Below are 23,617 nucleotides of genomic sequence, written 5' to 3'. Positions count from 1 at the left end.
CTCTCATGAGGACCAAAAAAAGAATCATCCAAGTGTTTACATTAGCAAGCCTTGTAACTATAATCTTTTTTAAAAGCATCAGATACTTCATTATGTTCTCCCAAAACATGGTTTTAGGAGAATCTAAGCATAAGTAGGAAACAAAAAGTTTCCTTCCTTACTGTTTAGCATATTATACTACTAATATATAAATATTTACTAAAATTTACTAATTATTTTAGCAAGACAAACAGAAACTACAGCACAATGACATTAAAAACAAAGCTAATTTTCTTTAGCTAAGATAATAAGAAGGAATAGGAGAAATAATTGTCCTCCCACAAAGAGAGAAAAAATACAATGAAACAGAGTATATATTTGACACCCGTCTCTCAAGGAAAAAGCAAGCACTGTCTTTCTTTTAATTACTGCTGATACTTTGGCATCACTAAAGGACCACACTACAACACAAGGGTAGAGCACTCAATCCATTCACAGAGAAGAGGTTCACATCTGTAATCATGTACATAATTATCTTGTTCTAGCCTACACAGCTGATGAGATTATTTTGACTGTGTCACATGTTGCTCTCAGTGATGATTTCAAACAAATCAGTTCAAAACCAACTACATCTTACTCCCAGTTTACAATATAGTATTTGACATTTTAAAATGACATGGAAAGCAGGAGGAAAAACATAAGAAAAGAAAAAACAAAATGAAATCCATAATACTATCAAAGAAACTGTAAATTTAGCTTTATAGAAGAGCCAAGAGAAGGCTCTCAAAGGCATGTAAAATACTGTGGTTTGTATTTGAAGAGGAAAACAGCATGATGAATTATAATTTATAATGATTATGGAGACAGCTTTAAAATCCATGTGTTTCTTTGCCTTATACTAGAACCTTAGGCCCTTCGCCAGTGAAAATGCTTGTGATGCCCAATGTAATGCTGTATTTAAGATCAAGCAGAAGTATTGATCTGTGAAACAAAAATAAATGAAAAAATAAAAATCACCACTTCAAGTTTTGTTTTTGAATAGAGTTTAGTTTCCTTGGTTTCACTATCAGCTTTCTCTCAGCTCATCTTTCTCAAGAGGCATTGTTGAAACACAATGCTCTAGCTCTGCTGCTACAGCCTTGAAGAAAGAGTAACTGGCATAGACAGTGCTTCTTGACCTGATAAAAACCTTTGATGCTGCTAATCAAAAAAGTCTTACTGAAAAAAGATGGAAGTTATAGCTGCACAGAACAATAATAAGTTAATTTGACTCACTCTCTGGACACTGTGTTGTGATCAAGGAGGAAAAGAAACCCAACATTAAGAAATGCTTTTAACAGCAGAAATGCTGTTAATTTGAAAAGGATCCAAAATAATTAAAACAAATGTAGTATTGAAATTAATGGAAATGACTGAGGTATGGCCATGTGTCATACATGTTTATGCCTGTCATCAGAGAAGATAGAAGATAGGCTGACAGTGTGGATCTACTCCATGCTCAGCATCTATGTACAGATGTCAAACAAATTACCAGGAAGCAAAATGAAGAAACCTGTAAATCTTTTTGGCTGCTCATTAAATGAAATGTATGAAATGCACCAAATTACAGAAATCAAACAATATATGCTACATTTTTTACCTAAACTGTATAAAGCCACTTTCTCTGGGGATTTAAAGATCCACATGTATGAGACACACTGAAACTAAAAGGAGTCTATTTTGTTTAGTCAAACCTCTAAAAGCAGCCCCTGCTTTAGCACAGCAAATTTTAGAGAGTAAAACTTTGGTTATAGTCAGAGGGTTTTACCTCTGATTTCAACTAAAAGCACTGGTGGTGGAGATACCATCTTGAGAACACTTAAGGTTATGCTGCACTGTGACCTAGAACAATGAATACAAATTTTGCAGATGTTCTCAGTGTGCTGGGTAATTTATGCAAACCAAAACAGAATACAAAATAGCATGCTCTGATTAGCTATTATCTTGTGCACGGAGTTGCACTTGACATAAAATATAACTTTTTGGTTTTCCCAAACAGTATGGGAATTCAGTTCCAACTAGAGGACAAGAAAAGGCCCCACAAGTATCAGTTAAGCTTCAAAGCTGATTTTCTGAAAAACTCTTTTTTTCTATTGAACCGAGAAAACTTTGTTAACCAACAAGGAAAATATTCAGTCTTGAAAAAGTTTGGGGCTTAGAAATTCTGAGGTTTGATAACAAATAAGTCAAAATCTTGAAGAATTTTGACTCATTTTATGAAGAAATTTATGAATAATAGGTTTGGCCTGTGGCAAAACAGATGAACAGAAGCCTAAGTAGAATCAGCTACTAGGTTTGGGTTTTCTCTTCTTTTGTTTCTGGCTTTCTCAGAGTATAGCAGTCTTGTGTCAATGAAATGTTTGTATAAATCACTTTATGAAGTAAATTTCCTGATCATCACATTAATAAAGCCTTACATTCCGTCTATATAAAGAAAATATGTTGGCACATTAGATCCCATTAATCTCACTTTACAAACAAGAAAATAAATATTCCCATGTATTCAGATTGAAATGTGCAATCTCAGCGCATGATGCTAACTTGCCACGCAGATGTGAAGCTACACCCTTGTAAAACATACAGATGTGTTGTTACAAGGATGGCCTTGAAACACGTAATTTTTAAACCAGAAATCTGCTTTGTGGGAAATTTGGTAGAATGCAAAGGGAGACAAGTACTCAAGAGACATTGCTGCCTGGCTGGTACCTGCCATTAAGCTGGGATTCCTCATATACATTTTGGCCACAAATAAATTTAATAGAAATTCTCTAATCAACTTGAAGTCTTTTACATACTTCTGGTGTTAATCTCTATTTTCTGCTATCATTAACAACCTGACTAACTGAGGAAGAGATAAAATACTTCTCCATAACAGTATATAAAATCCTGACAAGGCCAAGGAAGACTAGATTACCTATTTTCCTTTGAAAAGCCATTGTATTAAGTGGACAGTCTAATTAGTTATTTAGCAACCAGCCTTCTCACGGGTTTCAGTTGAGGAAGGGTTCCCTGCTCAGATCAGAAGCTGTGCAGCATTACAGCTTTTGTACATGCTTCAGGAGTGAGCACAGAGGTCAAGCACTCTTTAAGAAGGATCACAATGGCATTTAGTCCACATTAAGCCTGTAATTCAATACCAATACTTTCTAATCAATACACTACTTCACAGCAGTAGCTGACAGAGCTAAACTGATAGGATCTGCTCAGCTAACATACATTTACACCTAAATAGAAACACTCACTTAGAGTTTATCTTTGACACTGAATGAAGACTTACAGATGTAATGAACTGTAGCAAAAACAACAGCAAGATTACTGAAGAAAAGCACTAATATACTGCAGGATGTAAATAAATTTAGCAATGCCACATGGATCTCAGTGCATGAGACCTGTATAATTCATCTATTTTCCCTTACAGGTAATCACAGCATTATCTTCTTTGAGATGAAACAGCTAGGACACTTCAGTGGTGTAACTTTTGCACATTACGGGGTTTAGCATCACAGCAGATACTGTCATTATTTCCCACCTTAGAATAAGTATAGATACATCTTGGGACAGAAACAGAAGATGAGATGGTACTTTGTTAAACAGGATCCTATGCACCTAACTTGCAATGCAGGAAATACTGTTTCCTTATTCACTGTCCTGCAAAGTACTGAAGAAACATTTATTATCTACTAATGCCACCACAGTTACCTATGATACCACTATGGAACTTAGGGGCTCTCAGAATGGCCCTGAAACAGCACAAACCTGAAACTGTTGACACACGACAAAACACCATTCTATCATAGGATACATATGTATCACCCTGATGACCAAAGAAGCAACTATGAAGTTTCCTGCTCTACATCTGGTTCTCTTTCTAGGTGAAAAATTGTAAAAGCAGGGAGAAAAAAATTAAAAGCCACCACATCACTAAACATGACAAAAGTTATACTGTGTTAAGGGTTTCCTTTCTTGTAAGTCTGTTGACAAAATCTTGTGAGTCAAATATCTGAAGGATACTCAGTTGCCCTTGCATTGAAGGATGATATTCTTGTCTTGTATAAATTCTTTACTTTATGCAAGTATATCAATTCATGCATCCACTTTGGATATTAGTGCTCTTGCAAAAAAACTATACCGATTTAAGGTGTGATATAAAATCAGACCTTCCAGCTATGCCTCTGAAAAGTAATGTTGAAATAAAATTGAAATAGATGCTCTGGCATGACATACCGCAGTCAAGAAGAACTTCTATGTGACTATATGAAAGACTAATAACTTATACTGAGACTTGAACAAACAATGTCTCTCTCTTTTCCCTCCCAATCCTCCCAAGTTCTAGAGTGCTGCAGACAGCATTTGGTAGAGCAATTTCAGTGCTTTGACCTGAAATCAGAACATAAAATCTCAAGCACATCATTAACAGGTTAAGTGAGATAAAATACCAGTCCTCTAGAATACAGAGAAAACTGCAGGCCAGAAATTTGAAGATGAAAAAGTTACTTCCACTAAAGTATTTATCCTTTATGTTTGCACCTAAATAGCCCGATGACAGCTTTTTATGTTTTTTTAATCAAATTCCAATAGACAATCACCTAAGACTAGCACCATCCATATAAACACATTACAGCTGAAATAGAAGTTACCTCTTTTCACTTGTCAGTATGTGACCAAACCCATTTAGTTATTTTCTAAAAGCTACTTACAGGTAAAGAAGGTATTATATACAAGATCTGAGGCTAAAATTCATGACCAAACTTTTCCTTGATAAAATTATGCAAATATCCTAGAATTTTGCAGTTAAGACGTCTGTTTGGACTACATAATCCTAAACAACAAACAGCTTTCAGGTCTCAGTTAATTCTAAGGCACACCACCAATCTCTCAGTATCCAGATTCCCTGCAGAGCTTAACAAGTCTCCTAGCTGATTTTCAGAAGCTATTTTTAGAACAGTCCTTTCCTGAAATCAGAAAACTGAGCATGCGTACATCTATGCCATGCACCATTCCAAACTGACGTGATTCAGGATCTTGCTTGAACACTATCTATAATCTCATCTTACTACAATCAAGGGAGCACCAAAGCTTATAAACTGTTGCCCACTCTGGTCTGCGGAGTCAGAGGACCTATTTATCTTCCCAGCACTATCTGTTCCTAGATACTTTCTTTCCCCAGCAGATATGTCTGGGGACAGTTGTGACTTTTTGTTTACAACCCCACTTCCCTTCCAAATTTTCTTTGAATTCCACTTTACTTAATACACACATTTCATAAAGAACTTTTCCAATAATCATCAATAATAAAAATTTATTCACATCAGATTAGCTAGAAAAATACGAAAGCAAACAAAAATAAAAAATTCAGAGACCAAGAAAGGAAACAAAAATAAATTATAATCAATTTCCTAGCAGTACTCCAGAGATTTTAGGGGAAAAAAAAGAAGAGAAAAATGTTATGAGCAGTGTAGTCAAACAACATATAATCAAATAAAGTAGCATCTATTTTTTCTTTACTACTACACTGACCATCAATCATTTAACCAAGATGAAAACTCAAGTTCTCTAAAGGAGTCTGTATGAAGGGAGAGTTGAAGCATCCACTGACCACACAAATATCTCTGATTTTAGATGATCACAGAACTTAAGGCTCTCTATAAAAAAATTCTCACACCTATGCAAGAGGGCATTATGACAACCTCAGCAACTAAAAATTAGGAAACATTTATGTTACAACTACATAAGTGTAACAGTTCATTCTGGCTAGAATGTAAAAGACCTTTAAAGCTTTTTGAAAAGGAGTGCATTCATACAATCATACCTATTTCCACGTAGCGGTTTGGTAGGTCACGCATTTCACTGGCATGCCGTTCTTTTACTGAGCAAATCTAGGAAACAGAGATTTGAATCATTATAAAAAGGAAACTGTAATTCCTAAAATGATACTATCTTTACATCAATAAGAAAAGGAATTTCTGGGAATTCTCGGACATGGATTTCTTTATTTTGAAAAACACAAGTTGTGAAACAGTAATGATGCACCAGCAAAGAAAACCACAGAGAAAAGTTGTGGCTGTAGTTCACAGCCTTATAAATATGCTGGGAGAAAAGAGGACCACATAAGAGAAATGTGAAAATTCTTCACAGAAGCACTTATATATGAGTTTGGTTTTGGTGTCTTCTCACACTTTGCATCTCATTACCTTTCAAGGTACCTGATTCTTATTCAGGTCAGTTTGCTACTGCTCCCCCCAGTTACAGGAGGTGAGTATGCACATACAAAGAAATGAAAAAAACTAAATGTTGCGAAGCACACACAAATTGAAGGGGGAAGACACATGCCAAACTTAGGACAAACCTCATTTACAAAACTCTAAGCTTAATGCTCCAAAAGCTTTTTACATGTCACCTACCTCACTTTACCCTCCCTTGCCATCTATTCCTATCAGGCACTTTTAATTTCCCTCTGTGCAGTGATGCAGCAGTCTGTTATTAGAAAACAGCTAACAGGCTTGTAACAAACTCATGTCAGGTGTTGGTCTGAGCAAATTACAATCTGCACCACGCAAGTTTGAAATGCCAGTTTCCTGTTGAAAGATAACAAAACCCTAAGCAGTCTGTCCTACCACCCACCCATTTTTTTTCCCCATGGTTGACCAAAATCATGTGGCTGTTTTAGCAGTTGCAACCTCCTCAGCCCCCAAAGCAATCCCCTCCAAAAATACCTCATGGTAAGTTGTTCTTCCTTAACGCTAAACAAAATAAATGAATTCAACAGCACACTAAAAGCTTTCAAAAGACAAAATCTCTCTAAGGCACAGAGGAGTGAAATGTCCCTGAGGATTACATTCACTGCATGCTCTCACACAGAAATCTGTCTAGCCGCTGGGTGCCTATCACTTCTCCTCCTCCTCATGAGGGTCAGTCCAATGACATTTCTAAGGCAGCAAGAGTTCTGAACACTGGTCAAACCAAATTCTATTTTTTTCGATTGTCTTTACTTTTCAAAAACAATCCTCTGTTTGTCTGTGATAACAGCAAGCATTTATTACGAAGACAGGTAATTGCACCTTTACTGAATTTCCCCAGCCAATAATCAGTGTTAAATTATCCTTCCAGCAAAGGCTGCAGGGATACATATCTGGGCGAAGGCTTATGTCATCTCGAGGCACATTGGTAATTCTTTGCTTGGAGATCATGTCAAGTATCTTCACGCCCTGAAAGTTTAAAAACAAGAGAACTTTATTCAGTATGACAAACTCCGACTCACCATTTTGTATGCTAAGGGAGTCAGAGCATTTTACAGCATAAATTTCAGAGCAGAGCTGCCACCAGAAAAAACTGTTGATACAAAAACCCATCTAAACCAGGAGGTGACAAAGGAACTAAAGGGATCCGAGTAATTCAATGTTTTAAATTCACATGGCAAATGAAAAGACATAATAAGTGAATAAGTGACAGACTAGCAATTCCAGTCATGAATCAGTTTGGCTTATTGGGCTGGTGCTACTCCTGGAGAAATAAGAAGAATCCCAGCTTTTTCACAACACCCTCTGTAGAGACACAGAAATTTCCACCTTGGAAAAAGAAAAGCAACAGCTCATTAAGATAAATGAATTCAATCTCAAAATATGCATTTCTACTCTTATATTAAAACAGAAAAGCAAGTATATTTAAACAATGCTTGGTTTTGTATGCTTTTTTTTTTTTACTCCCTTCTCAGGAAATCTCCAAAACTAGTAGAACAAAAAGTTAAAAACCAGGAACATTAAAGTCATTCGAGAGACAGAGGAAAAAAAGAACCAATAATCAGATTTTTCTGTGTCATTTCAACAAGGTAAGCTACAGCCTTTCCAGTAGCAAAAGGGAGATGAATTTCATGTTACGTAATGACTTGTTCTTGGTACTTTAAAACAAAAGTCTCTAAAATGAAACATTTTAGTAGGGACTTCCTCTACGCTCACAGAGCTTAGAGAGTGAGTCTTCAAATCACAGAAAAGGGGATGGAAAAGACCTTGAAAGGTCAGCATCCATGATGCCATGCTATGTCAGGATTTTCCTAGTGGCAAATCCGATTTAAAAGGTTCCCCTGCCTATTTCTGCTCCCCACACTGTGTGTTTCTATGTCCCTAGCTGTACAAATACACAGATACAACTGTTTAAAAGTCATGGTGAGTCATGGTCTAAGCCAGGTTTTACCTTTTTATTTTTAATTACAAGGAACAGTAAGTGGTATGAGGGTGGGTGAAGGGATTTTTTTTCAGTGATCTTTGTCACTGAAGAACTGCGAGCATGGAACACACTTCTACTGGCATCTCATCAGCTAGCAGACATCAAGGTTTCAAAAACAACCAACCAACCAACCAATCAATCAACCAACCAACCAACCAACCAACCAACAACTTCCACATAACATCTGCAATGTACAGAGCCCAGACCTCTAGATAACAAAAATAAGAATCTTATCCTTTGTGTTTTCTAAGCTCATCTAATAAAATTTTTAATCTTGCTTGAATTGCATTTTAATAAAGTTGCTTTTTATAAATCTTACTACTTTGTCTCCAAGGATGATTTTCAGTGACCCATATCACACCTTCTGTTTTTCTACATGGCAGCAAATCTTATATGGGATAGACCAGCTCCTTTTTAAAGTGGCTTTCAAACTAACAGTGTAGGATCCTCTTTGGTTATAAGTGTTGAGAGACAGTTGTTTAATATAGTAAGTTTTACATATGAGTAAGCTTTTTAGAGTTATAGTATCATGTGATATAGTATGCTGTTTCCTTAGGTTTACTTGCTTACCATGAGTAGCTGCATTTTTTTGAAGACAGGCTGTAAACTGTGAGCTTACATCTAGATATGCTTCTGGCTGGTAATTAATTATTAATTAATTTTCTTCTTAGGAGCTGGTACAGTGTTGAGTTATGGATTTACTGTAAGAATAATGTTGATGACTCACTGATGTTTTAGTTGTTGCTATGTAATTTCCCATGCTCTAACCATGAGCAGGTGCACAAGAAGTGAGCAAGGATTCAAAAGGGGCCCCTGTTGGCTCTTTGGAGCTGCCCACTGTAAAAGGACTCCAGACCTTGAAGTTGAAGTCTGGGGTGATGTGTATGTGATTCCTTGAATGGTGTGAGAATGCTTGAGCAGTGGCTTCTCCTCTTACAGGTATGCCATTTACATTGTGAACTGAAAGGCCTTCCATTGTCAACTTCCTATCATGAAGGAGCTAAAATCTGTCCAAATGGGAGTCCGGCAGCCAAATGCCTCTAAGGATTTGTCCCTCAGATGTCTCAGTTTTTTAAACTTGCACTATTAGCTGTGGAGGAAAGAGAAGACAATAGCAGCAAACATGGATTACCTACACATCTGAAAAGCAGAATTAAGACCTTGCCTAAATATAAAAACTAGGTAGCCATGCACACACAATAAGAAGAAAACGTTTAATTTTTATATAAACATTTTCTCTGATTGATTTATTTATCTATAAACATCTTCCCTGATTTGGAAAAAAAAAAAAACCTAACATAAAACCTTGCCAGAAAACGGAGTTTAAAAAGTTAAAGGGGAAGGGAAAGGGCAATAACCAAATATATTAATCTTTTGGAGGGCAGTGTCATTTCATTTTTCTTTGAAAGATAGGCCCTGACCATGGCTTTTTGTCTCTGACAGATAGCTCTCAATGTTTTATTAGTATTCTGCGTTCTGATGTGGCACATCATCTCTAGGGATAGCCGGATAGGCTATCCATCCCAGCAGATACCTAGAATATGTACTTTAATTGTGTGGATCTGAAAAGAAAAAAACCTTCAAAAAACCTGATGTTATGTCAATCAAGCCCTCAATGAAGCTTCCATTCTAATAGAGTTATTAAAGGGAAGCAAATACTCAAAGGTCCACCTCTAACAATTTCATATCAAACTGGTTTTGAAAGATAAAAAAGAACAGTGGCTTTGAAATATTTTAATAAATACCTCCCTTTAGGATGGAAAAACAATAGAAGGGAAAAAACCACAAGTGTTTCAAAGTACTTTCACCACATTTAAAAAAATACTTTGGAATTTAGACACGATACACACTTAAAAACATATCCCTCACTGCTGAACTTCAAAACGTAGAGCTTGACCCATCAATTAGATATACAGTGATAGGTGAAATGCAACACTCAGAATGAATGCAATGGTTTCCTTTAAAATTACACTCAGAACAAAAGGGGACTATTTTTTCCTAAGTCTAATCTTTTCTAGTGGCCTAACAAAATGAGAAATTATTACTGTATTTTTTTTATAATCTGCAACATTGAAAGTGCATATGACAATGTCATTTCAGTATAAATTACAAAATCCAGACAGTTTATTTTTTTCAGGGGGTGGAAGAGAGTGAAGATGTTCTATTATTTATATAGAGAAGAATTCCATTGGCATTCCTTCCTCAGTTTGCTTCAATAAATTGCACTAATCAAAATTCTAATTAATAATAGTGCACATTAGTACACTAGTGACCACCACAGTGGTATGTAAAGATACTTTCCTAATTTCTTCAGAAGTAGCAATCATAGTGGAGAACCCTGACTAACCAGCAGAAAACAGAAGAAATTTCTACAAAGAAATGACATATAAACCACTATCCTTCAATGCCTTTTATACCCAATTCTACAAATGCATCGTTTTTCAACTGAATATTCTGGCAATTAGCATTGAAAAATTTCCATAATCAGTGTAACATCAAAAATATCAGAGATATTTTTGTTCAAATAATGGAGGTAAAAAATACTTACCATATTATTAGCCCAAGCAATTAAGTGCCCTCTCCATTTTACATTTCTTATATTTCCTTCCCCTTCATGTAAAACCGAAGGCTTCCATCTATTCATCCAGCCTCTTTCATATAACAGCAACTATGAAGAAGAGCAACAATAAATATTTCTGTGACACAGTGCTGTATGCAGACACGGAAGTTATTTTTTCTTCATTATCCCTTACTCTGTTTGGATTTAAGGGCAATGAAAAATACACCTATCATAAAACAAAAGCAAATACAATCAAACATTTTGATATAGCATATATACATCAAGCATCTGGTATATTACAGAATTCCTGTCAAATTTTAATAATAAGAAGACTTTTCATCAAGTTTCTCCAAAGAACAGTAAGTATAATTATTTACCTTTTAAAGATAAAGAAATTAAGGTATTTCAGAACCTAAGTCTACAGCACTAGTGACAACATTTCAGAAAACTGGTAAAGAAACCAGGTCACCTCACTGATCTCAAGATCCACTGATCTCATCTTAGGCTCCTTCCCTCCAAAAAAAAACAGGTAGTCAAAGAAAATTATCAAAGATCTACAAGCGTTTTACCTTTTGCTTGGCTCCATGTGGAACTACACAGCCTTCCACAGGGGTCTAGAGATGCTGTGTTTTAGTCCGACATGTGCAAACTGCACTATACCACAAGTGCTGCTGATTTTAAAACTGGTGTGATTGGTAAGCTCAGGTTCTGCATCTAAGGAAGGTATTTTAGAATATCTAAATGCATAAGAGATATTATGAGATGCTTTTCAGAAGCAAAGAAAAACCCAAATGCAGAAATGCATTTCCCACACCCAGCAAGTATTTTCCATATAGGGAAAAGTTTAAGACTCATCCCTTGCATCTCTTGTAAGGTTAAGAACCCAGAAACTTCAATACCCTTCTGACAGTGATTGGCTCGGTGCCAAGAGAGGAGCATCCATTGAACCTTTTCACTGTTCTTCAAATCTTCTATCTCTCACTAATGACAGCAAGCAAAATTGTCCTTCCTAAAACATTCAGTATTTAGGGAGGAGCACAAAGAAACTAAGAGGTTTTTTGGAGTGTTTCTAGCAGGGTGTCAGAGACTTCTTAGACACCTGTCCACAGCTTTTCTTTTGTTTGCTGTAACGTTTGTTATTTTGATATTTTTCACTTATTAAACCTTTTCCTTTACAAAAAACCTCTGAAGAGCAGTCTCGCTAAAATTATTTTAAGCCAATCTGCAAGGGCTGGACCCACAGAGACTGACACATTTACACGTGGCTTATAAGACTGGCCACGTGTTAAACCATATCACCCAACTGCATGCAGAAAGTCTGCACAGAAAGTCCATATCAGTTGATTAGCATGGTGCTAATAATGCCAAGGTTGCATGTTCAATCCATTTACAGGCCATTCACTTAAGGGTTGGACTTGATGATCCTTGTGGGTCCCTTCCAAATCAGAATATTCTGATTCTCTATGTCTCATTAAGTTATTAAACAGGATTATAGAGAATCATTCTGAGAGATGCAAAGTGTAGCACCTGGAGGGATACCCAAGTAAGAAGCTGAAGCATCTACAGAAATCATACTCTAAGGTATCACTCCTGCTAACTTTTGCATGAGTACACCCACATACAAACATATGCACAACCTGAAACTGAGCTCGCATCTCACACTGGAAGGTGTGAAATAGCTCTCTACAAGGATTTCTACAACGCTGAAACCCAAATGGCATACTCTTCTTGCTAGTATTTCCTAAGATTCAGCTGTATGCACTTTTTTATATATGGTTTCCCACCACTTGTATTTGGATAAATACATCAAATGTTAGGACACTAGTTGTTTAAAATAAGAACTTTTAGCAAAATATGATATTTTAATGGCAATTATCTGACTGCCTCTCTCTCTCCTAAAGCCACCAGATGGCACCAGAAGATAAGTATTTTCTCTAAGAGTTTAAAGCAAGCACTAGGTAGGGTTGTCTACTGCAAAGTTTTTGTGTGAATTGCACTGCAGACATCAAACTTTTAACTCCAGCAAAGTGATTTTGTGTCTTTTACATAAGTCACGTGAAGGCTCAGCTTTTGGATATTATAGATTTTTTTCCCACATATGAAAAGGCTACTGAATAACTCTTACAAAACATTTTATTTTACAGCTACCAGGGCAAGTCACTGAAAGCAGTGTAACGTATGCCCATAAATCAGTGTTATATGGAGGGATTTCATATAGGTTTATTTGCTTACCATGATTAGCTGCATTTTTTTGAAGGCTGAGGCTGTAAGCTGTGAACTTACAACTAGATATGCTTCTGGCTGGTAATTAATTATTACCATTATAAGACTTGTAGGTAGATGTTAAGCATAGGAGAAGCCCTCAGGTTCTCCAAATGAATGATCTCCACTCAGATGCCAAAGATGCCATGAAAAACTAAGTGCTGTGCTGATCCAGACTCGAAAATTACCTTTTTCCCAGTTTACTAACACTTAAGGAGAAGTTGGACAGAAGAACAACTGCTGCTTGGATGCCTCTTTCAATACCATCCAATAAAGACAGCAGCAATATACATGGTATTTGCATTGAGACTTACTGGACAAAGGTCCAAAAACTGATGAGGATGATGTGAAAGGTTAAACCTAGCTGATGTCAATTATACCAACTGTACCTGGAATTTTTTCTGCTTGTGACTGGATCATGATTTAAATTAACTTATTATACTCAAGATCCAGAGCAAACTTGGTATGACACCACATCTTTTTTTGTTATTCATGGTTTGTGAACATCAAGCTTTACGTGACTCTGAGTAACAAACCGCAAGGAAAAATAAGTTATCTGAGAAAGAACTGGAGAAGAGAGAAGATAATTTGAAAAATCCTGCTTCTGTCTATGCTCAACCCTAAGAACACAAACTTTCAGATGAAGGCAGTAGAAGACAACAGGCTGGTATCCTATAATAAGGATGGAAAGTGAATCTGAATCACTGAAACACCCTGTCATTCCTTGTTTCAGATCAGCAACTGAAACAGGTCCAACACTGAGGCCAAAGGCCACTCCACACTGTGGCTTCCAAAAAAAATAAAATAAAAAAAAAATAAAAAATAATAATAAAAAAAATCTCAAAACATCCTTAACTAAGTTATCTTCAGTGCAATTATCTGCATGCTATTGATATACATATTGTGATTTGTTTATTATTTCTTAGAGCAATGACACCCGGAAATTGAATTTGTGAACCCAGAATTTTCCTGTGTGTTTTGGAACTATTGTCTACTGAAGGCATCTCTCTCAAAATAAGCAGCCCAATTTCTTTCTTTCCGTCTCCACATTGAAATGTTGATCATACAAGAAAGTAATTTAAAACTTCAAAAGAAGACTTTTAAGAAGAAATCCACAGTTTTTGGAGGGGTTCTTGCTACCACCTCCCTTTCTTCTTGGTAGGGGAAAAATATTTTAGGACTTTATTTGTCATAAATCCTATATAATGGTAGTCAGCATTCACAGTACTTATAGTTCAAGCAGCCGAAATCCCACTTTCTTGGCTTCTCTGCAATAGTTTGTTTTCCCTGTTTTTCATTTGCTCTCATAAAACTTTGTAGTCCTTTGTTACATGCAATACAGTTGTGCATAGAACACTCTTCCAGTGTTTCTTGCATGCACCACAGTTTGATAATACAGCTAAAATAAAGAAAAGAAATTAATAAAGAAAATAAAGAAAAAATAAAGAAAATAAAGAACCATCAGCTTCAAGGTCTCCAACCACACTGCTTCACAGTACACCGTAATCTTCTGTTGGCTCACTATTTTGCGAGTCTTCTTAACTGCTTATGATTGTCCACCAGATCATTAAAAAAAAATGACACACTGAAATGTATGAGACAAGACAATGGAGCAGGACACTTTTTGGTTTTAAAAGTAAGTGGATACATTTCTCTTGGATTAGTGAATACATCTCTTCATATCTTTCACTAACAAGAGATTAACCTACACCAAAAAGAGCTCAAAACTCCATTTTAGAGTGCATTCACTAAAGAGAATAGATGAGTGCTTGGACTTAATGGAGCCTGTCATGCAATTAGCATTAACATCAATTACATGCAATCCCGGTCTTAAACTATGTACAGGAATTCCCAATCCTCTGAACAAAGAGGTAAATGATTGCAACTTTGGTAGTATCAACATGGTGAAGTAATTCAATCTAATTTATTCCCACTACCAATTACTAGCTTCAATATACTGAAATAAGAGATGTCTATTCTCACAGAAATTTCAAAGGAAACATACTTTTAATGATGCTCAGCATCACTACCTTGTTTCAACACAGTGCCTTCTGTGCAAGGATTTGAAGAAGTTTTAGTGAAGTCAAGAAAAAAAAGGCTTAAGACTTCAATTTGTAACTGAAGAGCCACTTTTCCATTCCCTACTGCAGAACTGTTGGATGAATTTTTATTTCACAAAATAAAAATTAGGAAAAAAGTCTCTATAATTTCCTTGTCCTGTTCTTTGTCTAAGTGTGAAGATGACCCTACCTGTGGCATTTGTCCTGTGTTTTAGCACCTCTGCCATCACTTCCACCTCAGCTAGGCAAGACCACAAAAATCTAAAATGCTATTTCCATGGTTACAAGTGATCACTACAGCTGTTTATTGTTTTCAGCATAAAACCAGTATTTACAGGCCCAGCCAAGATTAACAGATACCAGAGAGTAAAACAGAGCAGCATGCTGCATGAAGACTTACTGTTTAATAGTTCATTCCTAGGAAAACATACAGCAACAACAAAAATTATACCTTGTATTTGAAATAGACAATGGACTGGATGAGCTCAAACACGGCAGAGAATAATGTAAGCCTCAGTCTTTCAGCTGAAGATGAGCTTTCAAGATTTCGTCACAAAATGTTGTCTAAGGAGCTGGGGTGTGAACAGAGAGGAGGGCAGCAAGTGCAGTCAAGGGAAATCAAGCAAGGAGGCAGAGGCAGACAGCAGCATCAGGAGGTATGCATTGGCAACAGTGAGAGATGGAACAGGAGCTACTGCTGTAGTTCATGGACAGAGAAGCTAGAATTTTTAAGATGTTTAATACAAACAAATGCCACAGGACTTTTATTAGGCTTCACTTTTAATAACTCAACTGCCACATTCCAGTTGTTGCCTATTCACAAAGACCTACAGAATTAACACCTTGAAAAGCAAATCCTGCAGTCTTGCAGGCAGAGACACATTTCATATACTTAGATCCACTTCGCTTGCCACCTCAGGCAATGAAAAAAAGGGTTCTACATAGACATTTGTAAAACACACAACTATAGATTACATGCACATAGGACTATGATTCATTTGCTTTACACAAACTAAATTTATTACAGCACAAGGAGAGCTTTTGTTTTAGCGATAAAAAAGAAATGCATATCCAAATACCCATAAAGAAGAAATGTAAGAAAAAAAATATGCTTATTAAGCAAACAGGACATACTACATATCAAAGTCTCATCTGCTCAATAATATGGGATACATCTGGGCATTATACAGTGCAGCAAGGAAATTGCAGTATTATTGTGGTTTGCCTCCTGCTACAGTTTGTTTCCTACTTATGGTAAATTATCCAATGCATGTACAGAAATTGCCACAGTATTTACTCCTTCTTCACTTAAATCAGACCTTTTAATATTTACTGCATGACATTTTATAGCTTACAAAGCAATTTGCCTTTCTTATCTGGTACTCTTCTACCCAACATAATGCCAAACAGCTGACTATCTGCTTTCTAAAAATGGACTGTGCTGCAAACAGCATCCTGACAATTTAATAATTTGTCAAAGTAGTTCAGTTATTATGAAGTACATATCATAGGGTTCAGAGGTAAGGTCATCTACTTACTCACTACACAAAGTGCATCTGCTGACACTAAAAAGCAACAACTGAAAAAAAATATTTGAGACATTCCTTGGCAGACTTGACTTTAACATACAAATTCCACTACCCCTAATAGCAGTCACAGATCCTCAAGAATGCTATTTCTCTTCCCATTTGTGCACTGTTTGCAATCACCATCCTTTCTCTGTGTATGTTGTTGCTCCACCTGGAGTGGAAAGGAATTTAGATTGTCTCGTTTTGCATTTCAGGAAAGAGTTACCATGGGTCCAGAATTCTGACACTGAAATAGGTGTGGTTTTGGTCCTCGTGTTGTGTGGGGGTTTTTTTTTGGGGGGGGGGGGGCGGGGGGGGGGGTGGCTTTTTTTTTTTTTTTTTTTTTTTACGAGAAATTTGCCCCAGGTAAAACTAAGTTTTCTCTGCTTTTATAAAAGTCAAAGAAAAAAGAGTCTAATGCTTAAACACAAGCATTGATACGTTTGAATGTTAATTCTGGGAGGATAAATGGGACAAACATGATCAAACACATTGTATTTGAAAACCAGTTCTTATAGTGTATCTTCTGCAGCAAAAGAAACACAGACACTATTAAAAAAGTATGTATATATATATATATATAAGCCCATTAATATATTATATAGATATAGACACAGATAGATATAGAGAGATGAAACTGTTGACAGTCAAAGAGTAAATCTCCAGTTTTATTTTGGTCCTCTAGCCCTTAAAATGTTTCAGACTGGATATGCAAATCAACACTTATTATACAAAATGTATGTCTTAGGCAAATGAGGAGACCCATTCCCTTCTGATATGGAATATTATACTCCTACACTTCAGAATACACTTTCTTAATTTGTGCTGAGTCCCCACTACCATGCTAGGTAGAGAAGACTCAAAAAACCCCTTCATTAACACACATTCAGCAGAGTGACTCAACCCCTTCAGAGGACTCACTGTACTAAGAGTTTCATTACAAAAACCTTTGCATATAGCTATTGACATTAATAGGGATGATGTCTCTGCCAAGAGAGGAAACTCAACTTGTCCTGCTCTCCTTAAGTTATCTTTACATAAGTCACAGTAGCTGATACCTTGACTTTGGAACTGAAATAATCTTCAGTCTTTTTTCTTTGTTAGTCCTGTCTGTTTAACCCTCATGACATAAAGGATACTTGGACTTCACAGTAATGTACATTTAGTTGATGTATTGGGGAAGACCAGCACTCTAAGAGTTAAATCAAGAAACACGTTGTTTTCAGCTTTACCACCCTCATTTAGTTGGCTTTTACCCTGTTATTTTTGAGATTAGACCCTTTTTTAAAAGGCAGAAGGCTATGGCCTTCAATAGCACAGTATTTTGTCTTTTCCCTTGCTTTGAAGCTCTATTGTCTGCTCTGGACAGAAACGCCCTGTTATTTACAACATGTAGTATTATTATTTCAGGGTTACAATCATCTGCCAAGTCAGCACAATGGTGCTGTGTTTAATTGCAGAGAGGAGGACAGGAATAGGGAAGCACCTCCTTTTAGTATGGTACCTATTGCTTCTTACTGCAATAGTGTCAATTTCCACAGTACCTGTCTTATTTCTAGGCACAGATAACATTCATTCACTTAGGAAAAGGGGTGAAATAAGCTTTACCAATCCAAAATATTATCTCAAGGTTAACGGAAGTTCTTTTCTTTTAAAAACTAGTGCTTCAATAAGCAAACAATTTAATTAGTTCGTAATACATTTTAGAGAAAAGCTTCTCTACATGCCTACATAAGCAAAGTTAAGCAACCATATAAACATATGCACAGTAGAGTTAAGCTTATAACAATTCACAATGATTACCCCAATTATCCCAGGGAACATTGCTCTTAAGTCAGCTTTAGGTCAGGCTGAGCTTCTACGATGTAGCAAATCCCAGCATTACACAGCAATTCACCCAAGTTTCAGACATCCACCTGTGTAGAGAACTGAGGACCTGCAATGTGCATCCCTGAAGCATGTCGCTGGGGTATTTTTCCCCCTTCTGTGTCTTGAACATTTCCAGGATGCCCTGAGTGGATCTTTGAAATGAAAAATGTATTTTTTACATATCTTACATTGTTATGAAGAATATTTTTTTAAAAAAATAAGGAGGAGCAAACAAAAAACCCCACTCAACTTTAAAAATGCTTATATATATTATGTCACCATTCTCAGCAAAAACAAAGAGTGACCCAGCAAGCTTTTGGATTAAGAGTTCACATGATATATACTATGTTTTTCTAATGCACCTCAGGCAAGGAGCATAGCATGAGAGCTTTAATTTGCCAAGCCTTTCTTTTAAGTTTGATCCAAAACGAAGATGCTCTTACTGTTACCTTTACCTTGGTGTGGATGAGGACAACAGGCAACATGCCTCCCACCACGGCCAGCTATCAGGGATGGAGTCACTATATACATGCAAAGGCTAAAAGTGCAAAGACCTCAGGAGCCACAGGGGGACCTGTCCCCCTCCCTGAAGGAGCTCACCTTGGTTGCTTGACTTTGCTTAAGTAGGCACCATCCCCAGACACAGAGAGAGAGAGCAGTGAGGTCCACTGCCTCAGGCTGTATGCTTCAGCCTGCTTCTCCTCACTCTTGTGTTCAGCTCCCTGTTGCCTGCTGCCTCCATACTACACTTTGGCTTTACAGTTAAGGAGAGGTGAAAATGCTCAGAAAAAGAAAAAAAGAAAAAAAGGGAAAAAAAAAAAGCTTTATTAGCTTCCTGAATTTTCAGAAAGCATTTTGTTGTTGCTTTTATAAAAATATGTCTGCTTCTTTTGGAAGAAAGGAGAGAAGGGGAAAGGTTTCTACCACAAGGCTAGACGTTTTATTTGTTGGTTTTCTGTACCAAGAAAATCAAATTACAGGTGTCAAGGGACACTTGTTTCAATGCTAAATACCTTATGTTAAGATGTCAATTAAAGTTTTTCTGAGGAGGAAAGTTCCTCAGCAAAGCATGAATGTATTAAGAATGAGTATACCATTCCCCAGAGGACAGAATATAAAACAACCTGTCAAGTAATCAAAGATAACCAAAGAGAATGTGTTAACTCCCTGATGTTTTTTTCTGTTCAGCATCAGGTGAATGCAAGATCTTTTACCACCTGACGGAGCTCTGTTCTATTAATTCCTTGCTTCTCTCTTTCCTTGCCCCTTTTATCAGCACTAAAAAGCCTCACAAACTGGTGGCTGACACAGACACACACTGATTGTGCATTATTTTAAGGACAACACCAACTTCTACCAGCCAGAAATAGCTGTCAAGCACACACGCCACTTAAAAAAATAAAGCACAGCTATGCTTTGAAACATATTGAACTGTTAATGAAAATTAAGATGCATTCAGCACTAGAAGGCTGTAGTTCTTACATGTGGGTAAGAGAGAGCAATGGCATTTGGTTTGATGCATCTGTGAGGATTGTTCACCCTTAATTCAAAACAGAAGGCAAGAGAAAATTCCATGAATTCAAGAAACTGCTCCAAATAAAACTTGCTATTTTGACTGAAAATATGCAATTATAAGATACTTGTAGGACCTGGAAACAGCTGCAGTCTGGAAGTCAGTATTGTATCCTACACTAATAATACACTTAATGCACATTTAAAACACTTACTGAATCCAAATAGAAGACTACTTAGAGAAATAAGTGCTTAGAATGGGGTGAGCTCCACTATGCCAAGAACTCCCCTCAGTTAATTTTAAAAAAACCAACAAAACCCCTCACCATGGACAAGAGCTGATGAAGATAGTTTGGTTTATTTCTTTAAAATAAAATCCCAAACAAACAAACAAAACTCCACCCCAAAAGATAACTCACAGGTAACCCAAGAACAACATGCATTGTAAAAGATCAGTTTTAAGGTCTAACTTCTGCTCCCACTTCAACAAATTAAAGTGGAGAAAATCTGCCTAGGAAATATAAATTTTTTTTTTCAGGCTACGTAAACAGAACAATATTTCTACTCTGAAGCTTAAGTTGTTGCAACATGTTTTTAACATAAAAAGCGCACTTTCTCTCCCCCAAAATAACTTTTAAATAACAATGCTTTAGAATACAACGCATAAAGAGAAGGAAAAACGAGAAGTCTTTGTTCTACATATTAAAAGTCACATACCTGGCCTTCTGAGTTATATCAAAAGGCTATTTAAAGGAAGCCAAGGTTCATTATGAATGCTTACCTTTTTTCCTCCTGTTACAAATTGCTTGAAGTGGGATCTTACAAAATGGGGATGAACAGCAACAATCTGGGGATGGTGGGGGAAGGGAGAAAGAGAGGATTGTGGCTCAAATAAGAGTTTACATGAAGCACCACATCATTTTTTAAAACTAGATAACCTTTTTGTCAAATATAAATTATTACAGCTGAGTTCTTTCTCTGAAGTAAAGTCTAGTTGTTTCAGACATTTATTTGGTTTTCCTAGAAGAGAAGATAATTCTTCATATTATATGCTGTATGACAAGCATGACACTGAGGGCCATGTTACATTGAATAGCAACTTTTCTGTATAGCAGGCTGCAGAATTAGGACCAAACAGAACAGGACTGCTGTGAGCAAGAGTTACCCTAATTAAATCTGGTCTGGGGCATGCCTAAAGGGCACACACACCTCAGCCCTGTCAGAGGACAACATTGTGGAGCATCTTACACAGTCTCTTTGCCTTATGTTACACGTCAAACGTGGAGATCCAGCTGCATGAGCAGTAAGGGCCCTAGGAGGCAAGTGAGTCACATCTGGCATGTGTGAAAACTTAACAATCTCACTCCTTTCCCCCACACACTAAAGAGTGGCTGCAACATGGAAGACCCCAGGCAGCAAAATGCAAACATTTGCCCACATCACCTTTTCTCCTGCAAGAAATGTTTCTTGTTGAAAAGTACTAGATTTTCCCATACGCCTAGCAGAGGTCTTTTTTTCAACAGCCAGGCACATACACTTCTCTAAACAGAGTTAAACTCAAGTTTACCCTTCAGATAGGGTACATCAATATCACAGCCCACTGCCTTATTTTGAGGCAGGTTTAATGGATATGAACTGGTTGCAAAATACTGATCTCACATTCAGCAGAACCCTTAAATTTGTATGACAAATCTACAAAGAAATATGTTGAGACAGGTAACACCTGAAACAGGACAATTTCTCTTTCACCTTCCCTTTTGTATTTGAAAATCTCAATAATACTTTTACAAAACCAAGATTGGCCTTCTTCCTACCTAACCAGATCAAAAGTTTTTATATAAGAGATAGAAAACTATTTTCTAGTGACTTGAATAACATTATAAGGAAGTGGTATTCCTCTCTCTCATTTAGATTGAATGTGACCTTTCTGTTATTAAAGACAACATCACCACAACTACTACAGATTAAAACAAGCACTTACTTTAATAGGACAGTCAAACGTTTCATGAAACTCTTCTGCTGAATATAATCCAAAGACTTGTACCTGAAAAAGTATATTGAAAAACCAAAATTATTTACCTAATTTACACTGAACAATTAACACCGAAAGTAAAAACCTGACAACTAAAAAATTAATTTGAATGCTAGCAGTGACATCTTTTTCCCTAAAAGAAAAGAAGACACAACTAACAATTCAGAGCTAATTGATATGGCTTGGTCTTCTACTGTGACATATCTCTAATATTTGCAGCAATACAGAAGTAATTTTATGAATCTTTTTCCTCCTTTTTTTTTATTGTTGTTACAATCACAGTAAAAACAGTAAGTTCCTTTCGCTTTAGGCTGATCAAATCTCTTTAACAGATAGCAACCTAACTATGGTAAGAGCAACAGAATACATTCAGGGGAAAATAAATTAAAAATTCTTCCTGTCTGAGAAAGAATGGTAGGATTTTTTTCCCTCCAAGCAATGCAGGGTTTACATAAGAAAAGAAGCTTGTGACAATAAAGAAAAACAAGTCTGAAATCCAAGTTCCATGTATTTCTAGGCATCCTCTCCTCCTCCCAAGTGCATACAGTGCTATTTTGTTTTATTCCATGGTCATTGGAAATGTCTTTTTCTGAAGATTCCTCCCTTCTCACTTATATCAAGGTATCAGTACATTTAACAGTCAGCAATGGAGTTGCAACCATAGGCAATCATAATATCTATCAGAATTAATCCATCTGAAGAAGGGTCAACACAGAATTTAAAAACAAGTTTCTACTGTCACAAGAATTAACAGATTTTTAAAGTGTTTCCTTGCCTTTAGTTCAGAACAAGTACAGAGATATCAAGTGTTTATGAAAGAGTATTAGACTCAGATGATATGACTACAGAATAAGGCCTCTCAAGATTAAGTACAGCCCTCTTTTGGACTCATGTCTCTTCCTTCAATGCACAATATTCCTTTTCCTAACTCTCAGATGAGACAGTTGATAACCCAGTTCCTGCAGAATTTAGGATTAAAATGGGGCTGAAGACCTACGGCCAGGAATTCGTAACTGATTTACTAACTATGACTTCCAGAAAGAATGGCTTGCTTGCTTTTTCATTAGGTTTTTAAGAGATTTCCACCCACTGTCAAAAGTTGTAGAAACAAACTCATCTGAGGAGGGATGGACACCACTGGAGGAGGGGAGAAAAAAGAGCATCCCATGGAGTGATCAGAAAGGAAATGTATCTGACAGCAAATCTACTTAAGAAGGCTCTTCAGACAGGCTCTCATTTTCTGGAAATTTTTCTGGAAAAGGTAATCCCTTCAGTAACTCTGTTCTGCATGTTCAGCACTGGACCCAAACGTCCTAAAAGATCTTTTAACCTTATTTCTTTCTTCCCATCATGATTCCTTAAGGGGGAAAAATTAAAAAAAAAAAAAAATAGTAACGAGAAAATATAAATCCCTTTAGAGAAAGACCTGCAGAATAAAGTCAGTAAATAACAGTAATGGGCCATAAAAAGTGAGACTTAATTGCTCTAAAAAGATCAATTCAGAGCACAAGAACCC

At 36.6% G+C, this 23,617-nt stretch overlaps 1 protein-coding gene across 4 annotated transcripts in view; it reads right to left on the bottom strand.

Moving 5' to 3' along the window:
- The window catches only part of VPS41 (VPS41 subunit of HOPS complex), a 113,076-nt gene that overhangs the window by 41,308 nt on the left and 48,151 nt on the right, over positions 1-23,617 (bottom strand). For all 4 annotated transcript variants that reach the window (XM_066191154.1, XM_066191172.1, XM_066191182.1 and 1 more), the window contains 5 exons: positions 22,051-22,113; positions 20,851-20,916; positions 10,787-10,906; positions 7,077-7,223; positions 5,828-5,894 (listed from right to left, as the gene is read on the bottom strand). In XM_066191154.1, the coding sequence (XP_066047251.1) occupies positions 5,828-5,894; positions 7,077-7,223; positions 10,787-10,906; positions 20,851-20,916; positions 22,051-22,113 (463 nt within the window). The remainder of the gene's footprint in view (positions 1-5,827; positions 5,895-7,076; positions 7,224-10,786; positions 10,907-20,850; positions 20,917-22,050; positions 22,114-23,617) is intronic.

This window comes from Chamaea fasciata, unplaced genomic scaffold (genome assembly GCF_029207755.1).
Source record: "Chamaea fasciata isolate MVZ Bird 193981 ecotype frontalis unplaced genomic scaffold, bChaFas1.0.hap1 SCAF_1, whole genome shotgun sequence".
NCBI classification, from domain to species: domain Eukaryota; kingdom Metazoa; phylum Chordata; class Aves; order Passeriformes; family Sylviidae; genus Chamaea; species Chamaea fasciata.
Note: the sequence above shows the minus strand (reverse complement) of the source record. Positions and strands in the feature narration are given on the sequence as shown.